General features: G+C 39.8%; 1 protein-coding gene across 3 annotated transcripts in view; it reads left to right on the top strand.

Moving 5' to 3' along the window:
• OLFM2 (olfactomedin 2) overlaps positions 1 to 22,323 on the top strand; it is a 218,059-nt gene that overhangs the window by 178,829 nt on the left and 16,907 nt on the right. For all 3 annotated transcript variants that reach the window (XM_039352553.1, XM_039352552.1, XM_039352551.1), the window contains exon 4: positions 12,656 to 12,875. In XM_039352553.1, the coding sequence (XP_039208487.1) occupies positions 12,656 to 12,875 (220 nt within the window). The remainder of the gene's footprint in view (positions 1 to 12,655; positions 12,876 to 22,323) is intronic.

The raw sequence follows: 22,323 nt of genomic DNA, 5'->3' as shown, positions 1-22,323 counted from the left end.
GAACTGTCATCTTTGATCACTTGAGTAACATTGGAGGAAATAACATGGAGGGGAGACTTTCCCTCTTCTTTCTATGGATCCCCCATTGCTCACTGCTTGGGCCAGGGAGCAGGATGGGGATTGAAGAGTCATGTGCAGATTTCCTGTAGGCTGAATCTAGTCCTTAGGCTGAAAGTCCACCACTTCTAAATCCAAAAGTTAGGAGTCATATCTGGAAAACAATACGAATAAGAATGGAATTAGCCATATCCATGATCAGGAAATTAATTCCTTTCCAGATGAATATTTTGGGATATTTTCCTATCCCATCCCCACAGCTGAGCTGTTGATATACAAAGCATTTGGAGATGTTAAACCCTGCTGATTTATTCCCCAGAGAAACAGAAATCTTATGGCCATGTTGATACCTTTCCTTACTGTGAAAGACAACCAAAGTAAATGTAGGCATGAGCTGCATGGCCTTGGATCTGACAGCTGCAGAAGACAAGATATTGATTAAACATTGGAGCTGTAGCAGACAGTTTGGGTAGTTTTAATGTCAGCATGCAGGGGGTGAACCTCAGGGACCACTGGGCAATGCAGCAGAGGAACACGGCTGAGAAATAGGAAACTTTGAGAGAAACTGAGACAACAAGTGGAGGGACTAAGCATGCTTCCTTCTTACCAAACATCTGCTCAAGGGTAATTTGAAGGAATTGTGAGGAAGGCAATTGTTTAAGCCCAAATATACCTGTTTATTAAGGAGATGGAGCAGTGATGTCAGTTCAGTAGAAAATAATCTCTCAGGGAGACAAAATGAAAGAAGTAAAATGGTCATTTCAAGGCATAGTTAAATATTTCAAGAGCTAATGATTGTGGAACAACATCACTTTGGCATTATCTTGAATATCTAAAAGAAACTGGTGGTTTGCAGAGAAGCAGCTAGGGCGTTAAATGAGAGCACATATACGCTATAAGTTGAGCCATCTCCCTTTTAAATAGCAGAACGGCCCTATCAGTGATCCCAATGAAGAGCATTTTAACACATTTGACTGATTCTTTGAGCATGCCACTCGAGCAGCGTGAACAGCAGAATTCCAGAGAACCTGGCCGGAGGAAGTTGCACATTCATCTATGAGATCAGCAGGAGAGGAAGGGAGTTTATTGAAAAATGGTGAGGAGCACCTTCACATATAGAATATCAGGTTCATTCTGTAAAATCACCTGATATGGCTGAAAATCTCTTCTGCTCAAGATCTTGGCACTAATCAGTGGTAATCAGTTGTAGACAGTTCTGAGCTAGATGGACCATAACTGCAGTTTAGTTTAGGATAAAGCAGCAGGCCAAGTATTGAAATAATTAACAGCAGATTGAGGAACAGAATATGATTCCAGATTCTCATTAAACATCTCCCCAGTGTTGGTTTGGCTGTGTTTCAGAGTTAGAAGCAATGCATTAGGAACCTTCCATTGTTCCAGGGTTGTTGTTTTTCTTATTGCTAAATTCTGTTTCAATGCATCTTCTACATATGCACAATTTGCCACAATTTCTATTCTTTCATGACTTTTTCATTAGCACTTCAACATTATCAAACTGATGGGGAAAAGGCAAGGTTAATTATCAGTTGATAATTATCAATTGTAAATAAAACAAGGGTGGGAAACTTGTGATTCTCCAAATATTGTTAAGCTTATAACTTCCAGTGTCCCTCCCTATTGATGATGCTGATTTGAACTTCTGACAACCTCAGTTAAGCAGTTTGTGATAACCACAGGTTCTCTATTGTTGGAGGGCATTTCTGTATATGTCCATTATTTTTGCCAAAGGTTGAGGGATATGTGGACACATCACATGTATCAATCCAGGAAAAGAAAAATTGACAGGCTATATTGCTGCTGGGTGCACTTCAGCTCCCAGAATTCTTAGCAATGACCATGCTGGTTGAGAACTCTGGGAATTGAAATCCATATGTGGGAAGGTTATCCAAGTTGAGAAAGGCCAGCAGAGTTTGTAGGAAATGAAATTGAGATGATTTATTTATCACTGTGGTTCCCTGGCAAAAAAACGATGCAAGATCCTTATGTATTCAGATCTTGCTGTTGCTTAATGAATCTTAGAACTTCTTTGTGCATCATATGAAGGCCAAACACAGATCAGCAGCTTGACAGTGCATCCTAAGGGAGCTGCAATGTTGTTATCGCTGGTAACCCTTAATGCATTTTTGCAGATGCCGGGACTGAAAAGTTGATGCTTTATGGATTTATTATTGTGGGATATAGGAAAAAGAGGGCAGAAGAAGAGATTTTTCTTCTTTTCTATTTCTTTTTCTACTTTCCTTTATGCATCTTCTACTCTTTTTATAATTTGTATTATTTTACCATTTATAATTACTGTACTCTAATTATAATCTTTAATAAAATCACTATTTTAAAAAGGGAGAATTACGACCAGCCACTGGATTTTGATAAATGTACCTGCTATTTACCATTTGCATTTGCTAGAGCAATGCCATCTTGCCAGGGCCAAACTCTCACTTACAAAAGGATGGGGGGGGGAGGTAGGAGCTATGGACCCATGCAGGTTTACTGCATTTGGAAATGATGTAATCCAGCCTTTCAAAAGAACCAACTCAAACCTTGGTTCATCATATTCATATGACTTACATACATATAGTACCATCTGAATCATTGAAGTGACTCTTGACTTGTAGAAGTATGTGGGTACTGACTTTCTGCATTGGAAGTCTTTTTACAGCAAGTAGGATCTGGTGTAGCCACAGCACTTTCAGGCTAGCCTTCCCCAAGAGTGAGGGAATATGCTGAGGAAGGTGAGCAGTGAATTGATTGCTTTGCCTTAAAAATTGTTAATATGCTGAGGAAGGTGAGCTGGTAAATTGATTGCTTTGCCTTAGAAATGGTTGCTCTTGATAATCTGAGTTTGCAGAGCTGAGTCATGAATCAGCCAAGGGAATATAATCTCTGCAATTAAAACCCAAGCAAATCAACACAATCCTTTCCCCCCTCCCTCCAGGCACCTGCAAGGAGAGGTTGGCATTGCTGATAAATGAGCACAGACCATTCACATTCTGGGCCTTTTGCCATTCAATTACCTTTCCTGGTAATTTTTCAAGTCTAGCCAGGGTGATTACAGCCATTTGTTGCGAATAATGGGCATCTGGTTTGTGCTTGGTTGAGAGGGGAGTAGTGAGCTGAAGTGTCCTAATGACAGCTGGGAGAGAGCTGGCTGCTCAGAAATTCTCTCTTGATTAAACCCCAGGCTGCCAGAATCTATATTCCCCACCATTTATGTCTGCCATTCTGTGCTACATTTGATTGCATGCAAGGCTATGATCAGTTCAGGGTCAGCCCTCAAAGTAGGCTATAAGGAGGAGATTCTGCTCTATGTAGGGAATGGCAAGTTTCCTGTGTCACTATTAGACGAAGACAGTTAAGGTACCAGCTTCAGGATATCCAACCATCTGAAGAAGATTTGAGCAACATGGTTAACATTTAACCATTCTTCTGTTCCTTGGTCAGCTTTTCCTTACTCAGTTGGCTTCCAGCCTTCACTCTTGACCAGTCTTAGATTAGAGGTGACCCATAGGCCATATACTTCCACCATCTTAATAGTGGTCCTCGTGGGCTCCTGGAGCAGGCAGGACCTTTTTATGTTAGGGAACTGTGGAGATTTAATGTATTAATTATTCAAATTTAGATGGCTGCCCATCTCACAAAAAATGACCTTAGGTAGTAAACAACAAATTAAATATATAAAACGATACAAAAATAATCATTATAAAAATATAAAAAATCATTAGGAGGTAAAATATTATTTAAAAATTAAAATATATAAATCACAAGGCATGGAGAGAGTGAGTATATCAACCATAGTGCCTCATCTAAGGCTCCATTATGTCTCTTGTTCCCTGGACCTCCAAGCTGGTGACTGATTCTTGCTAAATGCTCAATGAACAGCCCAAAATATTCCAACTAATACACTCCAGTGATAGCTTCTAGCCAGGTAGTATTTAAGACAAAGTACAGTTTCTTCCGGCTTGGAAACAATGGGTTATACTCATCCCATATAAACTCCTTGAGACAGTTTAGACACTAGCAGACAAAAAGATCCGTTGAGATCATTCATACCAATAGGTGTCATATCTCCATCAGTAACCAGTCCCTTTTTTAACCCATATCAATAAAATGTAATCATGACTAAATTAAAATTTAAGTCTGGATCGATGTCTGGAATATAAACACACCTACACAACTTTTAAATTATTACTCAAGGAATAATAGCTAACAGTCCACTCCTATAGGCTTGTTCAAAACATTCACTATGTCAGATTCGCAGATCAATTCTAAAGAAAAGTTTTGTACTTTAAAAAATCATTTCAAGAGTGTCCTTCCATTCATAGAAAGTTCTCTGAACAAGAAGCTCTAGGAATGTAACATGTTGCCTCTGAAGCCCAAATATTTGGCCATCCTCTGGCAACCTTTAGCAAGTACACTTACGCAAGGATTTGCTGTGGCATTGCAAGTCACAAATGTTCAAGCAGCTTGCTCACATACCCAGATTGACAGAACCAAAAAGTATCCAGCCCCAAATGATAGGAAGCCAGTTAACTCAAACTGACCTGTGATAACTGATTACAGTTATTTAACTTAGGGTGATTATAAATGATTTTCCCCCCTGCCAAATGTGATGTACACAGGTCAATTCAATTCTCTCTAATATACAGTATGTTGCAGACTGCTTATCTAGCATATGTATGGTGCCTTGAAAAGACATCTGGATTGCATCCTTGCCACTATCAATGCTGCAAACCATCCATACAACATCCACACAACATTAACCTGTACTGGGTCGTGCTCAGAGCATGATTTTTACTACTTCATTGCCTTCTTATAACTTCATCTTATACACTGCAATAAGTGGATACATCAATGATCAGATACAGCCCCTTGAAGTATAATTGGTCAGGAAACAGATATCAAAGGAACTAATGGAACACTCCTTTATTGTTGTAGGGTATAATAATCTTGAAAGACTGACAGAGATATCCTCTCCTCCCCCCCCCCAACCTTGAGGTTTTTTTTTCCTCTCTGCTTCTTGTCTGTCCAGACTGAGCTGATGTTTACTTGGTTGAATTCATCTCCAAAACTATCTCTGTAGTCCTCTCCAGTACAGAGTACAGTACTCCTCTGCCATGGTGGGAACCTTCCAAAATTTGATGAACCACAATCACCAGCCTCAGAACATGGCATCACCCACAATAAGGGTTGCTCGGAGTTTTACTTCAACACCTGGAAGGAGGATACAGGTTCTTCACTTTTCTTTATACCATTCCATGCACTTTCCCAAGGAGCTGTTATTCCCTGCAAGCCTAAGAATAAACCATTTTTCCAACCCTTTCTTTCAACTGGCACATTCTAATTGCTTAGCCTTTCTCTGTACAATTTCTGGCTGTGTACATGGTTTCCCTGCTCCTAATTTCACCCTGACATATCCTTGCTTGGACATCCTGGTCTCTTTGTGTGCTGCTATAAAATATTGATTTCCTTCTGCTGGATGCTCTGAAATGGTAAGCCACTGTGTGTCTGTCTCCTTAAATAATCATTCTGCCCCATTATTGCCAAACTCATTAGAATAGATGGAGCCTTTCCAACTTACCAACTCTTGGATTGCTGCTTTTATTTGCTAGCAAGACAGCAGATATAACCTCCATCCCAGATCGAGACCACTGGTCCTGGCAGTGGTAAAGTGGCAGCCATTGGACAGATGTTCCCCAGTATCATGCTATCAAGCTGTTCACTAGCTCACACGTAAAAACATTTAGCAGGACACAAGAGGAGAAGGAGACAGATTCATGACCCTGATATTCAGACAGCAATTTACTTATAGGCTGGCTGGTGTGCATGTGCATGAGCAGACATATACAGCCAGGTTTGCTCCTTCTCATTACAACAAGTAGATGTGCTCCACAGAAAGAGAAAGAAGGTCCTGTCTGAAGGTGCACGTGCCTATGATAGCCTTCCCTGATTTAGTACCTTCCAGAAATGAAGCTGTGGTCACATCAGGTGGCACCACATTGGAGAAGACTGGCTTCAGTGCCTGTGCATTAATTAAATCATCTTTGAAAAGGCCACATCTATTCTCCAAAACTTCTGGGAAGTGAAGATACCTCCTGAGTCCTAGAGAGCATTCCAGAACCTATTATAAGAAGCATGGCATATTGTTTGGGAGGCAGAGCACCAAATTATTTTCTAATGGAAAGGATAGTCTTCCAAAATTCAAAGCAGGCCAATAGTACAAACAGCTTTTCGCCAAACTCCAAAAATTAGATACACATACACACTTTACGATTGGGTCATATATCAGGAATGGACAGCTTATGGGACACATGTAGCCCCAACAACAATTTTGTGGTTCCCCAGAGCACTCAAGTTAACATGATCAAAATTCAAAGGCAAAAATAGCTGATTTCAACTGTATTATGTTTTCTTGGTATATATGTTGGATAAAATTCATATTTTTCTGTTTAAGTGCAATGGTCTCCCTCACAATTAAAAAAGTCAAACTTTTTCTCACGTCCCAAAGCCATTATGTTACCAGCAATTTTCCATACAGTTTCCCAGAGACTCAATCCAATAAATAACAATGGAACTATATCCTCCAACTCCAAGTACAGTTACACACTCCAGCCTTAAACAGTGTTGGAAGGCAGTGGAATTTTCATTGTCAGGCCACATCTTTTAGCAGTTGGCATTTTCACTTACCTCCAACAATTGGCAAGTTTGGTTCCAGCATGGTAAGCATATGAGGATCAATTTCTTATCTCTAAATAGATGTTCTGGTATCAGAAAATGTTACATTTTGCATTGTTTGAACCTCATCTGAGGGCTTACAAAAATGGAATTTAGTGGTATTATTCCCAAGGAAAAATGCACTCTTAAGCTGCAATTCAGTCTGTGCCTTCTTAGGAATTTACTTGGAATTCACAGAAATTGAACTCATAGAACTCAGTGGAATTCACTTCTACATAGATATCACAGGATTCCACCATTCATCTCCTTGTCCTACTATTGCTCAAATCTTGGAGATAAATTTGTCTTCTGCTTACTATGACTGCGTTGTATCTCTTACATCCATAGAAATCTGAATATAAAGTGTGTAGAAGACTTAGAAGAACTATACAACCCCCCCCTCTCTCTCCACTGCAAATTTTTCTCAGATACTTATTTGACTTTGTAGATTTTCTTATGGTTCTCCCATCTAAGTACTAATTAGCTTTTTCAAGATCAGCTATAGCTGACTTCTGTAAAGCAAAATAGGAGACAGATTTATGCATGTAACTATGGCCTTTCCTCATTACTAAATAATAGGGCTACCTACCTACCTACCTATTAGCTGGATCAGCATGAAATCTATGGTCCCCACTGCTGATTTCTTACCTGTTGTTCTAGGATTGCAAAGCAGTTTGAAAAGCATTGTCATGAACAATGTCAATGAATTGTATTATCATTCATGTTTTATTTCTGTTTGTGTGCAATTGTGTATTGGCAAGCAAACTAGTTATAAAAATTATAATGAAACCAATTACATTAATAGCTAATATTAAGGCACCTTGTTGGCTTTCCTAGTTTCTTGGGCTGTAAAGGAAATGGGGGGAGGATTATATTTGCAAGATTGATGTCAGCTTTGCAGGATAAACCAGATAGAAATCACAACCAGATGAGCTAATTTTATGTTATTGTAAAGCTACATTGACAGACTCTTGCAAGACTGAAAGTACAATCCTACCACACACACTTCTTCTACAGCCCAAGAAACTAGGGGAGATCTTGCTTTGTTGACTATCCAATTGTGGTCTATGTGGCTCAAGATCTTTCCCAAGTACTATTATACCCATGAAGTTGATTTCTTTGTCTGATCTGGTTTATCTGATCTGGTTTAGTCTGGCTGGTATATGTAGTGGGACAGATAGTACCAGGATCAAGCAGAAGTTTCATTTTGGAACTGAACCATTCAAAATTATTTGTTCCACAGAAAAATTCCATGGAAAAGTTCATGCACAGAATGTTTTGGACATTTCTCATTCTGAAAATTGCTATGCACCTTCATGCCTGAACAGTTTTGGTAGGTAGAACTCTACAATTAACATCTAGTAAGTTATTTCTGTCCACCAGGCCTAATGTTAATTAATTTGTAGATCCATACAGGAAAGAGGAGTTCTGTGATAAGGTGTTTTATTTTTTTCTTGATACTAACATTCCACTTCCAGAAGCTGGTGTTGCTTCAGGGATGGGAAATAAGACAAACTGTGTTCAAAAGAAAACAGAGGCTTGACTTTTAGGCTACAGCTGGAAGCTGCGGTTGACCCTTAGCACAGGCTTCTCAATGTCAGAAGAAAGTAGCAGGTAGTATTTCTAACGAGCTGCCTTTCAATTTTACATCTTTATGACCTCTCAGGGGAGCTGACTCTTGCTATAGTGTTATGAGCAGGATGCCAAATAATCTATAATGTAGTTTCAGAGGTGCCTGTCCATTACGCACAAAAAGAAAGAGGGCGTGATTGGTTGCTTCTTGATAAAGACTTATGACCTATAATGGCCAGGCTGCCATCCTTACTTTGAACCAGTGGAAGGTGCCTATCTTTGCTTAAGTCTCACTTACCATCCAGAACAAATGAGGAATATGATTCAAGGTTTTAGATTATGCTCTTGAGCTACGTGTAGAAATGAAGTTAGCTGAGCACCATAATTGTTATTAACCTTGAACTGGGAAGCAAATAATGCTTTCTGCATGTTTATGAAGCCATCTGTATTCTAGGAGCTTGGTGGCTCTAGTAAACAATGTATAATAAACTCATTGATCTTCATTAGGGGATGGAGGAAAGAAAAAATAACGTTTATGTGTTTGGGTGAGAAGAAAACTGAAATAATCCAATTTCATATATATATAGTTACAGTAATTGATACACTGAAAACTACGAAATCAAACTCTAGTTGCCAAAATCCTACTGGGAGGAAGGGTGCTTCAGTCACACAGGCTCTAATCTTTTTTCTTCATGGCAATAGTTCAGTTACTGTACAGAAATAGCATAGGAGGAAATTGCCACAATCTATATGCTCAACAAGCTTATGGGTAATTTAAAATGGCTTATGAATCTCATAGAACCTCATGGCTTAGGTTACTCCATTTCAGGATAAAATTTAAGAGGCAGATTTTCGTCACTATCAGATGATGACAGAGACGTTCCAGGTATCTTTTTATGTTGCCAGCAGAATGGCTAACATGCTGTCAGCATTCCAGAATAGGGTCATTCCATATCTAAATCAATATTTGCCCATTCTTTCTCTTTGTTTCCTTTGAAATCTGTCTTGCTACCATTATTGTACTGGAAACATCCACAACAAGTTGAAAGAATTGAGGGGTCCTTGGTGCTCTCTGGGCTTGATTGTTTTCTTGCAGACATTTCATTACCCAAACTAGGGAACATCATCAGTGCTAGTAAAAAGTGGGGTTTGCTCTCAGTTTATATTCCAGTGGCTTGCCCTGTCTCTGTCAGTGGGAGTGGTCTTGGGAGTTTCTTTGATTGGGCTGTTTACTGTTAGCTTGTTTGGCAGTTCCTTGATTGGGGTATTGTTTACTTCTTGACTGTTGGTCTGATGTTAATCTTGGTGTTAATCTCTGCTCATCTCATCTCAGCTAATTGCTGGTGGGGAGAAGTTTTGGTCTTTTTGTTCACTTTTGGGCTGGTCTCTTTTGCATAGTCTGTAGATATTGTTTATGTCTCTGTGTCTTTTGATAGCTAATTGTCAGAGTACCAGGCTTCAAGAAATTCCCTAGTGTTTTTGGACTTGGCTTGGCCTAGGATGATCACAGGATACATTGGAGGAGAGGATCAATGGGTGCAGAGAGCCATCAAATATTGACCTGCTTGGAATTATCTGCAACAAAAAATAATTCATGTTTTCTGCAGGATTAATACAGTGATATGAAAATCAGCATAGATTGGGTCTTTTTCTCTTGGCGACAAAACTCCAGATACTCACTAAGTTGGAACAAAGAGTTCATACTTTCTACTCGGGGTAGAAAACCAGAGTTTTAAAGCCTTGATATGGTAGTCTGAGCATAGATTTAAAAAGATAAATATTGCTGAATATATTTGGAATTCATTTAAAATACACTGTAAAGGTTTGAAAAATGATGGACTGTCTAGAAAGCCTCATAGAACTTGCATCTTATTGCCATGTTTTCAACAGATGCTTTGTGTCACTATACTCCTTCCCAGTTGCAGCAGTTTGCTAAATTTCTATTTATAATATCTATCTATTGGGAGTCAGATGATGCACAATAATGTAATACATGAATGTGATTGCTTTGAAACAGATGGGCATAAATAAAATGTGTTTTATTGCATATGAGATTTTTTCCCTTGATTTTTCCAGAAAGTAATTCTAATTAAACTAGCAGAATATACATTCAAGGCTTTTGGAGATGGTTATTAACTATGTTACATATTTTTACTTCTTTCTGTAAAATGGGTATGAGGTTAGTAAATTTATATAGTCACATTTCTTTTCAGGTCTTCTGCTGCTAATTGAAAGTTCTCAATATAGCAAACGTCTCTGTTCCTCCTATTTAGATGTTCAATGGTTTTTTTTAGAATTTTCCATATTTTCCAGCTTCCTAATAATTATTATTGATGAATTGTCAGTATGTTTGTATTGTGGATTAATCTTGTTTATTGCTTATTTTAATTGTATTATTGCTGTTTATTGGTGCTCCCTGAGTTGCCTTGTGGTTTAAGTTGATGTCATCCATTTTGGAGCCTTCTCCATTACAGGGAAATAATGAAGTATACATAAAGACTTTCAGTACCTTGGTCAAATCAATAATCTTGCTGTAAAACAAGAATACTAATTTTCACAGTGATATTTCTTCACTAAACCTTAGGTACATTGTAACCTACATTTATCAGTAAGTTTTCATTTTAACATGTGTTTGTATATGATACATCAGGTCTTTCTCTCTCTTTCTTTCTCTCTTTCTCCCCCCTTCCTTCTTTCTCTTTGCAACTTTTTTGGAAACTTTGGAAAGAACATGAATCACGCTGACCTTTGCACGAACATAGGACTACTTCTGAAAATTCATAGTAAATGTCATGCTTTTATTGTAGGTTTCAAAGGAGAACTCGAACTGTAAACAAAGTTGATTTATGCCAATCATAGGAGTGTCTCCAAGAGTCTGTGCTCTCCCATGACTCAGCTCTCAAGCCTTGTTTACTGGAGATAGTCCTGCATTGTTTTATTAGCTATCCAGTCCAATTCTGATTTAAAAGTGACTGTAAAATGGGAGAGTTGTTCACACAGTTAGCAGACAAAGAGAGTTTGAATAGGTACTCACAATACTTGATTCCATCTATTGCATTTCCGCTGAGTCTGAAATACTGCTTTCCAGATTTGGTTTTTATATGTACATCAGCACATATTAATGTTCTGCAAACCTGCATTCTCTAAGCTTCTCTTTATTGGCAATGCATAAATATTTAGATAAAGTGTGCACATGTACATATGTACAAAGGTGCATACATACAAACTTGACTGAAAAAAAACAGAAAAGTAGATATGCGTTCTATGAGCAGAATGTCCAACCTGAACCTTAAAAATGGGCTATAAAAAGCAAAGACAGTCAAAGAATTTTCTTTGACAACCTTCTCTGCCACCATTCCCACATTGTGAAACATTCTGTCCCCAGATGTGAGGAAAGCCCCCAATCTCTTGGCCTTCCACAAAGTGGTCAAAACTTCTCTCTGCAGGCCTTGCGTAGAGGGCACAGAGGCCCTCTCAACTGTGGGGCTGGCTAGACTCATGAGACGCCCTCCCCCCGCCTTGCAACAACCAAAATTAAATGGCCATCTTCGGATTTTTACCTCTTTGATGTTTAATTGCCAGTAGCCTTATCATTTAAAAATTGTTAATCCTCATGTTAATTTTTATACATTATTTTATTTATCGGTTATATTGCATTGTATACCACGTAGAGCTCCTCTTTGAGGGAGATGAGCAATTTAGAATTATGAAATGGATGAGTGGGTGGGTGGGTGGGTGGATGGAAAGAAGGAAGGAAGGAAGGAAGGAAGGAAGGAAGGAAGGAAGGAAGGAAGGAAGGAAGGAAGGAAGGAAGGAAGGAATTCACTTAAAAAATCTTGAAGAAAAAAATAATAAGATAATTTTCATAAAGCAAAGCCAAGATTTAGGAAACATTGTAATGCATGCTTTGGAGATTCCAAGAACTCTTCACCAAGCAATAAAAATGATCTTTGAGTTCACGAAGAATGCTTGGAAAATCCAAAATGTTCATATTATTTTGCATTCCTTGTACTGGTCTTTGAAAAGTTGTGGGAGAACAGTGCTTTTTGAAGGAGGGCGTAGTTGGCTGACTGTACTTTCAATTGGCCTATTCCTGCCAAAAGGAGAAGGAATTATGCATTGTTTCATTGCTTATTTTCTCCTGTTTATTTTTAGTTCACATAGGGTGTATGTTCTGCATCAAAAACTCTAGTCTAATAGAGCCAGTAAATAGTAGCAAAGTCAAAGTTTAAAAAGTGACCATGTTACCCTCTCCTTTTGCTTCCATTCACTGGATTTTTCTTGTCTTCACCATCAGGAGCTGAAGGACAAAATGACGGAACTGATGCCCCTTATTCCTGTATTGGATCAGTACAAGTCTGACACTCGGACCATCGTGCAGCTCAAAGAGGAAGTGAGAAACCTTTCAAGCAGCTTGCTTCAGATCCAGGAAGAGATGGGTGCCTATGACTACGAGGAACTCCAACAGCGAGTGCTGATTTTGGAAGCTCGTTTGCATGCCTGCATGCAGAAGTTAGGTAAGGCATTCTGAGGTTTCTTTTCTCCCCTCTTCGATGAGCTGAGCCACCCATTGCAATGCAGTATGTTTTCAAGCCTTTTGGGAATGAAAGAAAGTCCAGTTCTCCTTCACAGTTCAAGTGGGCATAGATCATTGTTGGTAAATGACAGCCCATTCACCTTACGTAGGTCTTGGTTGCAAGGAATATAGTCAAGAGTTGCGGGTGGCTTACTCCACTTTTCTGCTAGCCAAACATAATCAGCTGTTCTAAAATTCTAGTTTCAAATAGTAATAAAGGAGAATATTTGTACTCAGGATTGACATGAGGGGTCTTTGGTGCCAAGTTCAAAATTGCTAGGAAATTTCTAGACAAATCAGCCACCAATAGATACATAGACATTAACAACATCTATAGACTATCCAATTGTTTTGAACATATTTTTCCTTGGAGATAGAACACAAAAAAGTAGAATGGAGCTTGAAATTGGGTTAGTACAGGGTGTCTAACTCAATTTCATTGAGGGCCGCATCAGCATTGCAGTTGCCCTTGGGGGGCTGGGTGGGTGTGGCCAGGATGGGTGTGGCCTACTGGGTGGGTGTGGATGGAGTGGGTATGGCCTACTGGGTGGTATGGCCAGCTCTACATCATCGCCCCACTGCCTGCCAAAACCCCTCCCCCGGAGCCCATCAAGCCAGATAGGTGAAGTAGGCAAGGGCCATTTGCTGGCCACTTCCAGGCGATGGTGCATTTCTTCATTCCTCACAAAAGGTAACACCTCCCCAGCATGCACACAGGGTGCGGGATCAACACGGCAGGGGCTGGTTCTTTGCTATTTCCAGATGGCCTTGTGGAGCTAAGACTGAATGTGTTTCAGCATAGATGCCCACCACAAAATTGTACATTGGTTCCCGGCTGGCCTGAGTCAGGGCCAAGGCAGAGGGGGCCATTCCCTCACTGTTTCCAGAATGGCTTCGTGGGCCACATGAAACCACTTTGTGGGCCGCATCCAGCCCCCGGGCCTTGTGTTTGACATGTCTGGGTTAGTAGGATCTGAAGAGGCGGTTGTTCTTTCACAACTGAAATTTTTGTAACAGCATTCTATCTTTCATGAGCCAATTATTTTGTTTAGAGATTAACCAGGGATGTCCAAACTGAGAATAGGTGGTATTTTCTCATTTTGCCTGTAGCAAGGTCCATGTGCTATTATTGTCACTATTTTTATAAGTGTCAGTGTGTATGATGTTTTGCTAGATAAAATAAAACAGTGTCATTATAAGCTTTGAAGTTTTTAAACATTAGGGCTCATTCTTTTTTGCCCACAAAAATTGTTGCCTGCTAGTAGGTGTGATTGATGGTTGCCAGTTACCTTTACGAATAACTGTGCCAACACCATAATCACAACAAGGATATTTTTCAGATACTCTCTACATGATACATCTGGGCAATATCCATGTAACTGAGTTGTTATTAATAAAAATCTGCCAAACCTGCTTATGCAGATTTATCTGCCACTGGGCAAAAACATTTTGGACATGAAATTTTATCACTAGTGGCAGGTAAAAAGGAACAAAAGACAACCTGAAAAAGGGGTTTTGGCCAGTGTAATTTCTCCCAGTCTTAATTTCACCAAATCCTAACCCTAATAGTTGAGGGTGGCAATGAGGTAGAGAGGGCCCTCTGAGCAAGACTATTCTCCAGAGCTGCAGTGGAGGATCTGCCCTCATTTCCAGAATTGAACAATCATCCATCTGCCAATCTGGTTAGCTTCTACATATGGAATGAGAGGTTATTGCCTAGTCTTTCTCTACCGACAGCAACATGTATGGGAAGATCCTTGGTGACATTTTAAAAATCTTGCAGTTTGTTCAAAGTTTTCCTGAATTTAGTCAGTAGATCCAAGACTTGTTGCTCACCCAGTTTACTGAAGCCTTTTGGAGAAGTTGCTGACATTCTCCCCATGATGAGCAATGGGATAAAAAAACGAAAACAAAAAAGACATTCAAATATATTCCAAAGCACAGGTGTTTTTAAGAATAACCAAAGGAAGTTTCATTTATTTTATGAATAATGGATTTTTATTAAATTATGAATTGAAGTTTGCAGAGAGTTAAGGGTTATTATGATTTTGGTTATTGTATAAGTAGTAAATTTAAGTTGATTATGTTTAGTTTTGTTTTTTTTTCTGTAACCCTGAACTGAGCTCTGGGAAGCCAGGGGAAGAAGGGGGTGGGGGAGGGGGGAGGGGAGAGTATGGGTAGTATGTTCAATAGTTCAGATAAGTAGGAATAGTTTTATATTTTTAAGATTTTTTTTTCTTTTTTTGGTGATAGAGGATTGCTCGGGCATTTTCCCCTAGACCGCATCCGATTGAGAAGAAGAAGAGAGAGATAAGCAAGTAGAAAGATGGAGGAGAGAGGGAGGAGCGGAGGAGAGTGAGGAAGAAGAAGGAAGGGGGAAGTGAAAAGATGAGAGGGGGATGTGGGTTTGGGGGGAAATGGGTGAGCAATGGCGAAATTTGTGTGTTGTATTTTAACTTGTTATGTATCTGATTTTTTTTTCTTATGATTGTAATGAAAATAAAATAATAAAATTAAAAAAAAAAGAATAACCAAAGGTAAAAATATAATTAAAAGAAGCCTAGTTTAGGGAATATGGTAGCCTTAGTCACCTCTCTTGAGGCCCACCAAGTTCTCTGCCTTACTTGATACTTATGGGAAACTGACATACTTCAGAACCAAGACAGCAGCCAGTCACATCTTGAATTTTTAGAATTCCTTTGAAGCTGAATTCCTTCAGGCATTTCTGAAAAATAAAAATGATGAGTAACTGCGGCCCAGTGTCATTATTTTAGAATTGCACTGATCTATCCAGAAAACAAGGTCAGCTGGAGTCAAAACAAATATCCTGGCTCTCAGAATATATGACAAGGAGTAACGTAAGATGTTGGTTTATGATAAATGGGTCTTTGGGGATGGACTATGCACTTCATGGCAATCCTTTGAAGGAGAGCTTCCATAGCATGCTCTCAAAATGTCACCCCTCAAAAAACTTTAGCTACTTGTAGTTTCATCATGAGTGAAGACCCATCTACTTCCAAAGTTTAAGAATTTTGCTTGCCTATTGCCAGCAGATTGCATCCTTAGATGGCACAAGGAGAACTTTATTGCCAGCTAATAGATACATAGTTGTTGGGTTTTTTTGCAGTCCAGATCTGGTGGCTCTATCTTTGCCTAATTGAGAAGGATCATTATATGGCCCATCTTTGAATAATAACTTAAAATGTTTCATTATAGAGTCAATCATGGAGCAATAAATGACTTCAACCCAGGAGCACACTACATCTGAGGAAAGGTAGAGTTATATGTCACATAAATAAATTTTCAAATCCTGGAACGTTAGCATGCCACAGACAAAAATAAGGTAAAATCTTCACTTTCCTTTTTGGAAGTCCTTCAAATAATGAATATCCAAATCTGTGGTTTTTGATTGCAGATTGAAATGTATAATCCAGCAGTATCCACAAAGAAATTACAATCTGCAAAATGGCAGACATAGCATTGCAATTGAAGTCCTACATCTTTTGTACATATGTCACTATCAAAAGGGCTGAACCCTGTCTCTGTTTAATTGAACTACCCTGTCAGACTTGATAAAATTCTTTCATAGACGTAAAACCGGTATGCAACGTCCATCAGTTCGAGGGTACCACCAGAGTCTGGTGTTTCAGGTGGACAAGGCTAAGGTCTATTTTGAGGTGGGATTCCAATGTTTGAAGGATTGAAAAATTGCCTTCAGCAATTGTGAAACTGAAGGCTTTCCGTTTTCTCCTTAAATCCTTCCCAACCCTCAAATGTGTCTCATGTTTTTGTCCTCATCTATTCTGGGAAGCTTTGGAGGTTCAGAAAAGGATGGTGATGGGCTGCATTTAGCCCCCAGCCTCCATGCTTGTATGCTGATCTAGAATAATCTGGTGTGGCCATGTTTAAGGGGGCATTTATAAAGGACAAAGGCAATTGTGTACTCAGAATGGTGTAAAATAAATTTTTGTTTTCTCTTAGCTGCTACACCATAGATCTTTCTTATCCTTTTCAAGCAGCAGCTGTTGTTAGTTCTCCTGCTTTCTTGAGCTCCATTTGGTTTGCTGCATTGCTGGTACTTTGCAAATAATAATCTGGGCATCATGTGCACCTTCTGGCTGGACTAAGCAAAAATAAAAGTACAGAGCAGTGTCTGGTGGCATGCCCTGATCAGAGGCCCAGTTCAGCAGTCTCACTCTTTTTCTAGCTTAACGTTTGACCCATATGTGCTGTATCTAGCTTAACATTTGACCCAGATATACTGTATTACTTCAAATCTGTTGGAAGTTGATAGAAGAGAATCCCTAGGATGAAGAGATTAGTAGGTAATCTGGATGCATCCTGATCCAACCCTGCAATAATATATCTGAGACTTGGTGTGGACAGAATCATAACATGCACCGATCACATGGACTGTTGAATTAGTTCTCAGTTAAGAAATGCACATATACTTGATGAAATAAATACAGAACCTAAGGTGCTGCCTCCCAGTCAGACAGGAGACAGAGATAGAAAATAACACAAGGCTAGTTTTAAAAGTATGTTGGCTCATTTAAAAAGTATGTGCCCAGATGGACATTTACATTTGAAATGATCAGCAAATGAACTTATTTCAAGTAGGATTTTGCGGCACCTTCAATTGGATTCCCGAAAAGTACTTCAAACTACATGGGAGACCAAGCCTGGTAACTGTTTGCCAATCTTTAAAGCAGCCGCATCTTTTTCCCAAGATCGTAACCATTGTTTTCCGCCGCTTCTTGTGATCTAGGGGAAATGTAAGGACCCACCCCACTTTGCATCTTAAGAAGACAGAATTCTTGGAATAGTTCTTCCAACAGGCATCCTTTATTAAGAGAAAATGGTTGCAGGCGTTCTAGACAGGACTTGGGGTCCAAACTCTCCCATTCAAGGTTTTAAGGGGTTCCCCAGTAGCCCCACCCAATCACCCCCTTCTTCCAGTGACAGTCTCAGGCATTACACTCCCACCCCCTTTTCCTTACTGCCGGCTGGATGGAGACTTCAGAGAGGAGTACATGAAAGGTAATAGCCCCATTGTTACGGTTAGTCCTTTTGGTGATATTCACATCCAGTCCTTTTGAAGTGTACTGAAGGAAGTGAGGGCCATAAAGCCCCTTTGTTCACCCCCTGCCCTTCATCGTATGACAGAATCCAGAGAAGGCAGAAATGGGGTTTTTTTATAGTTGATAACTAGAGATGAAATATAATTGGATTCTGACATCCTGCCCCCTTAAAAATAAGACAGATCCACCTGAAAGAAAACAAAACAGGTATAAAAGTTAGTCAGGCTTGTTAGGATACTCTGTGTGAAACTTCTTTAATAGCTTTGGGGCTCTGACATGACGTTTATGGACCCACTCGTTTTGTGAGGCAGGGAGGTGTTTCCAGGCAACTAGGTACTGAGTCGCTCCATGATATCTCCTAGAGTCAAGGATTTCCTTTATTTCGAAATGTTGTTCAACCTCCACCATGATTGGAGGTGGTGGGGGGGATTTTTGGCCGTAAAGGTGACTGACGCTCTCTCTTCAGCAAGCTGCAATGAAAAATTGGGTGTATTTTTGGGTAATTCTAATTCTACTGTTACTGGGTTTATGATTCTTTTAATTGGAAAAGGCCCTATATATTTTGGTCCAAGTTTTTTACAGGGCTGTAGGGACTTTAGGTATTTTGTAGATAAGTACACCATTTCACCTATAATGAATGGTGTAGGCTCAACCCTTTTTTTTATCAGCTTGTGCTTTGTATGCCTGCCTAACTTCATCTAGTGCTTTTCTAACTATTGGCCAGGTGTTTTGTAATTGTTCCATCCATTCTTTCAGTGATGGGATTGTTGGTTTGTTTGGGGTTAATTCTGGCATGGGGTTGAAACTTTGACCGGTGGCTATTTGAAAAGGAGTGTAACCTGTGCTGGAGTGGACTGCATTATTGTAGGCAACTTCTGCAAAAGGGAGTAAGTCCATCCAATCGTTCTGCTGGAAATTAAGAAAACATCTCAAATATTGTTCAAGTACTGAGTTCATTTTTTCAGCCCCCCCATTCCCTTGTGGATGATGGCTAGACGTCAGTCCCTGAGTGGTTCCTAAAAGGGATAAGAATTCCTTCCAAAATGCAGACGTAAATTGCACTCCCCTATCAGAGATAATGCGTTGGGGTGCCCCATGCAATCTGTAAATGTGCTGGACAAAAAGTTTTGCTAAGGCTTATGCGGTAGGAATCTTTTGGCAAGGGATAAAGTGCATCTGTTTGGAAAACAAGTCCGTGACAGTCCAGACAACAGTATTCCCATTGCTTTCTGGCAATTCCACTATAAAATTCATGGCTATTTCCCTCCAGGGGGCTGAGGGATTTGCCACTGTTTGTAATAGTTCTGGCGATTTCCCTTGCAACCTCTTTGCAGTTGCACATTTTGGGCAGCTGGCCACGTAGCTTTCTATGTCCTTTTTTATGGATGGCCACCAAAATTGCCGTTTAATTAAGTGTAAAGATTTTACAAATCCAAAATGCCCTGCTGATTTTGTGTCATGGCAAAGCTGCATGAATGTGACTCTTTGGGTTGTTGGTATATATAACTTTTCCCCTACCCAAGGAAACCCGTCTCTCATTGTGCACACATTTTTTTTTCTGGAACCATTCATCTGTTTCCAAACTTTTCCGGAATTCAATTCCAGTTTGGCTGTCCAGTTGTGGTTTTAATTTAGCTTGGGTTCTTATGGTTACTGGTGCTGCCAGTTGTGACTCTGCCATCATTGGTTTAGAGTCTGTGGCTCACATGCTGTTATATTGGGGCATGCGAGATAGTGCATCTGCCAGGAAGTTCTTTCTCCCTGGTAAATGTTTGAGCTTAAATTGGAACTGGTGAAAATGCTGGGACCAGCGGGCTTGTTTGGGATTGAGCTTCCTGGGCGCTTTCAGGGCTTCCAAATTTTTGTGATCAGTCCACACCTGGAAGGGGATTTTGTTGCCTTCCAGGAACTGTCACCACTTGAGTAATGCCCAACGTATCCTGTATGCCTCTTTCTCCCATAAGGGCCAGCGCTGTTCTGTTTCCGTGAGCTTCTTGGATGTATATGCACAGGGTTGCAATACTCCTTCATTGTTTTCTTGTGATAGAACAGCCCCCACTGCCACATCACTTGAATCTGCCTGTATTACGAAGGGCTTATCCATGTCTGGGTGCCTTAGTACTGGTTCGGCAGAAAAAAGTCTCTTTAATCTTTCAAACGCTGCTTGGCACTCCATTGTCCATGTTAGTGGCTGGCTAGGTTTTACTGAGGATGCTCCCTTTGTTTTTAGTAAGTTAGTGAAGGGTAAGGCTATCTGGGCAAATGAGGGGATGAATTGGCGGTAAAAGTTTGCAAAGCCCAGGAAACTTTGTAGTTGTTTTCTTGTGCGGGGTGGTGCCCAATCTAATACTGCTCTGACTTTCTCTGGGTCCATTTCAATGCCCTGGGGGGATATGCGATAACCTAGGTAGTCTATCCTTTCCTGGTGGAATTCGCATTTCGAGAGTTTGGCATATAGGTGGGCGGCTCGCAGTTTCCTTAAAACCGCTCTGACTAGGTTGACATGTTCCTCTTTTGTTTCGGTGAAGATAAGAATGTCATCCAAGTAAATAAGGACCCCCTTAAACAAGTGCTCCCTTAGAATGTCATTGATTAATTGCATAAATACTGCAGGACCCCCTTGTAATCCAAATGGCCAGACTTTGAATTGATAGCACCCATGGGCAGTTAAATGCGGTCTTCCATTCCTCCCCTTCCTTAATTCTCATGCGATAGTAAGCTTCCCTTAGGTCTAGTTTAGAAAAAAAATTTCCCTTTCGAGAGGTGTGACAGCATGTCTTTCATGAGGGGCAGAGGGTATAGGTTGCTTTCACTGATTGTATTCAGGGTCCTATAATCCATGCATAAGCGTAGAGCCATCCTTCTTCTCTCTAAAGAGGACTGGCTGGCTCAATGAAACCCCTCTCTAGGTTTTTTTTTAATGAATCTCTCCATTTCCTCCTTCTCCTTTGGGCTCATGGAGTTTAATCTGGGCTTCGGGAGTTTTGCCCCAGGCTTGAATTCAATGGCACAGTCTGTGGGTTGGTGGGGGGGGAGCTCATCATTATTATGGTTAGTCCTTTTGGTGATATCCACATCCAGTCCCTTTGAAGTGTACTGAGGGCCATAAAGCCCCTTTGTTCACCCCCTTCCCTTCATCGTATGACAGAATCCAGAGAAGACAGAAATGGGGTTTTCTATAGTTGATAACTAGAGATGAAATATAATTAGATTCTGACAGGAAAATGTCTTTGATTTTAAAAAAGTTGCAGGCCTTGTTATCCTAACTTGTGGGACATCAAGACATCTTCAGAGTTTGCTTTCAGAATTCACTTCGTATATCCTGTAACAATTTTGTCCATTTATATTCAATAATGTTAAAAGTCTTCTTTTTGACAAATACACAAGGGGAATATAATTCCTTGTTTATACAGGTAGTCCTCGACTTAAAACAGTTCATTTAGTGACAGTTCAAAGTTACAACAGCACTGAAAAAAGTGACTTATGACCTTTTTTCACACTTACGACTGTTGCAGCATCCCTATGGTCATGTGACTTACATTTGAATGCTCGTCAACTGGTTCATGTTTATGATGGTTACGGTGTCCTGTGATCATCTTTTGTGACCTTCTGACAAGCAAAGTCAATGGGGGAAGCCAGATTTGCTTAGCAACCTTGTTACTAAGTTAACAACTGCAGTAATCCACTTAACAAATGTGGCATGAAAAGTCGTACAATGGGGCAAAATTCACTTAAACATTTCTCACTTAGCAATACAAAATTTGGGCTCAATTGTAGTTGTAAGTCAAGGACTACCTGCATTTTTTAAATGTTTGAATTATTTGTATCTGAGAGTGAATAAAAAGTGCTTGTCTAGCATTAAGAGAAGGACAGGGGAGATGGTTTATTGAGAAAACAAGGGATAGTGGAATGATTAGGCACAAATTAATTTTTAAGCTAAACCTAACCATATGACAGTTCATCACTTGCTTATTTTCCTGGGATTATGGATTGTGTTATTGTAGTTTCCTTATTACTGTTATTTGGCTCTACTGTAAAATAAAAGTCTACTGTTTTTCTATTTTTAATGAGGACAGAGTCTCTAGGGCTAATAAAGGATACAAGATTGATTAGAAAACAAAATCTAGTTTCTAAATCACAGTAGGACATTCCCTGCTTGCATCTAACCACAGGAAAAACATGCCCTGGTAGCATCTCTTAAGTTTTCATTAGGTTGCTAGCTCACAAATGAGACAGGTTTAAATCATTCTTATACTTAGACCAATACTGAGGTAGCATTTTTCCATTCTGGCACTTTCTAAGGGCAGC

This window comes from Crotalus tigris, unplaced genomic scaffold (assembly GCF_016545835.1).
Source record: "Crotalus tigris isolate CLP2741 ecotype Arizona unplaced genomic scaffold, ASM1654583v1 scf7180000018445.1570621, whole genome shotgun sequence".
Classification (NCBI taxonomy): domain Eukaryota; kingdom Metazoa; phylum Chordata; class Lepidosauria; order Squamata; family Viperidae; genus Crotalus; species Crotalus tigris.
This window is presented reverse-complemented; position numbering and strand designations above follow the sequence as displayed.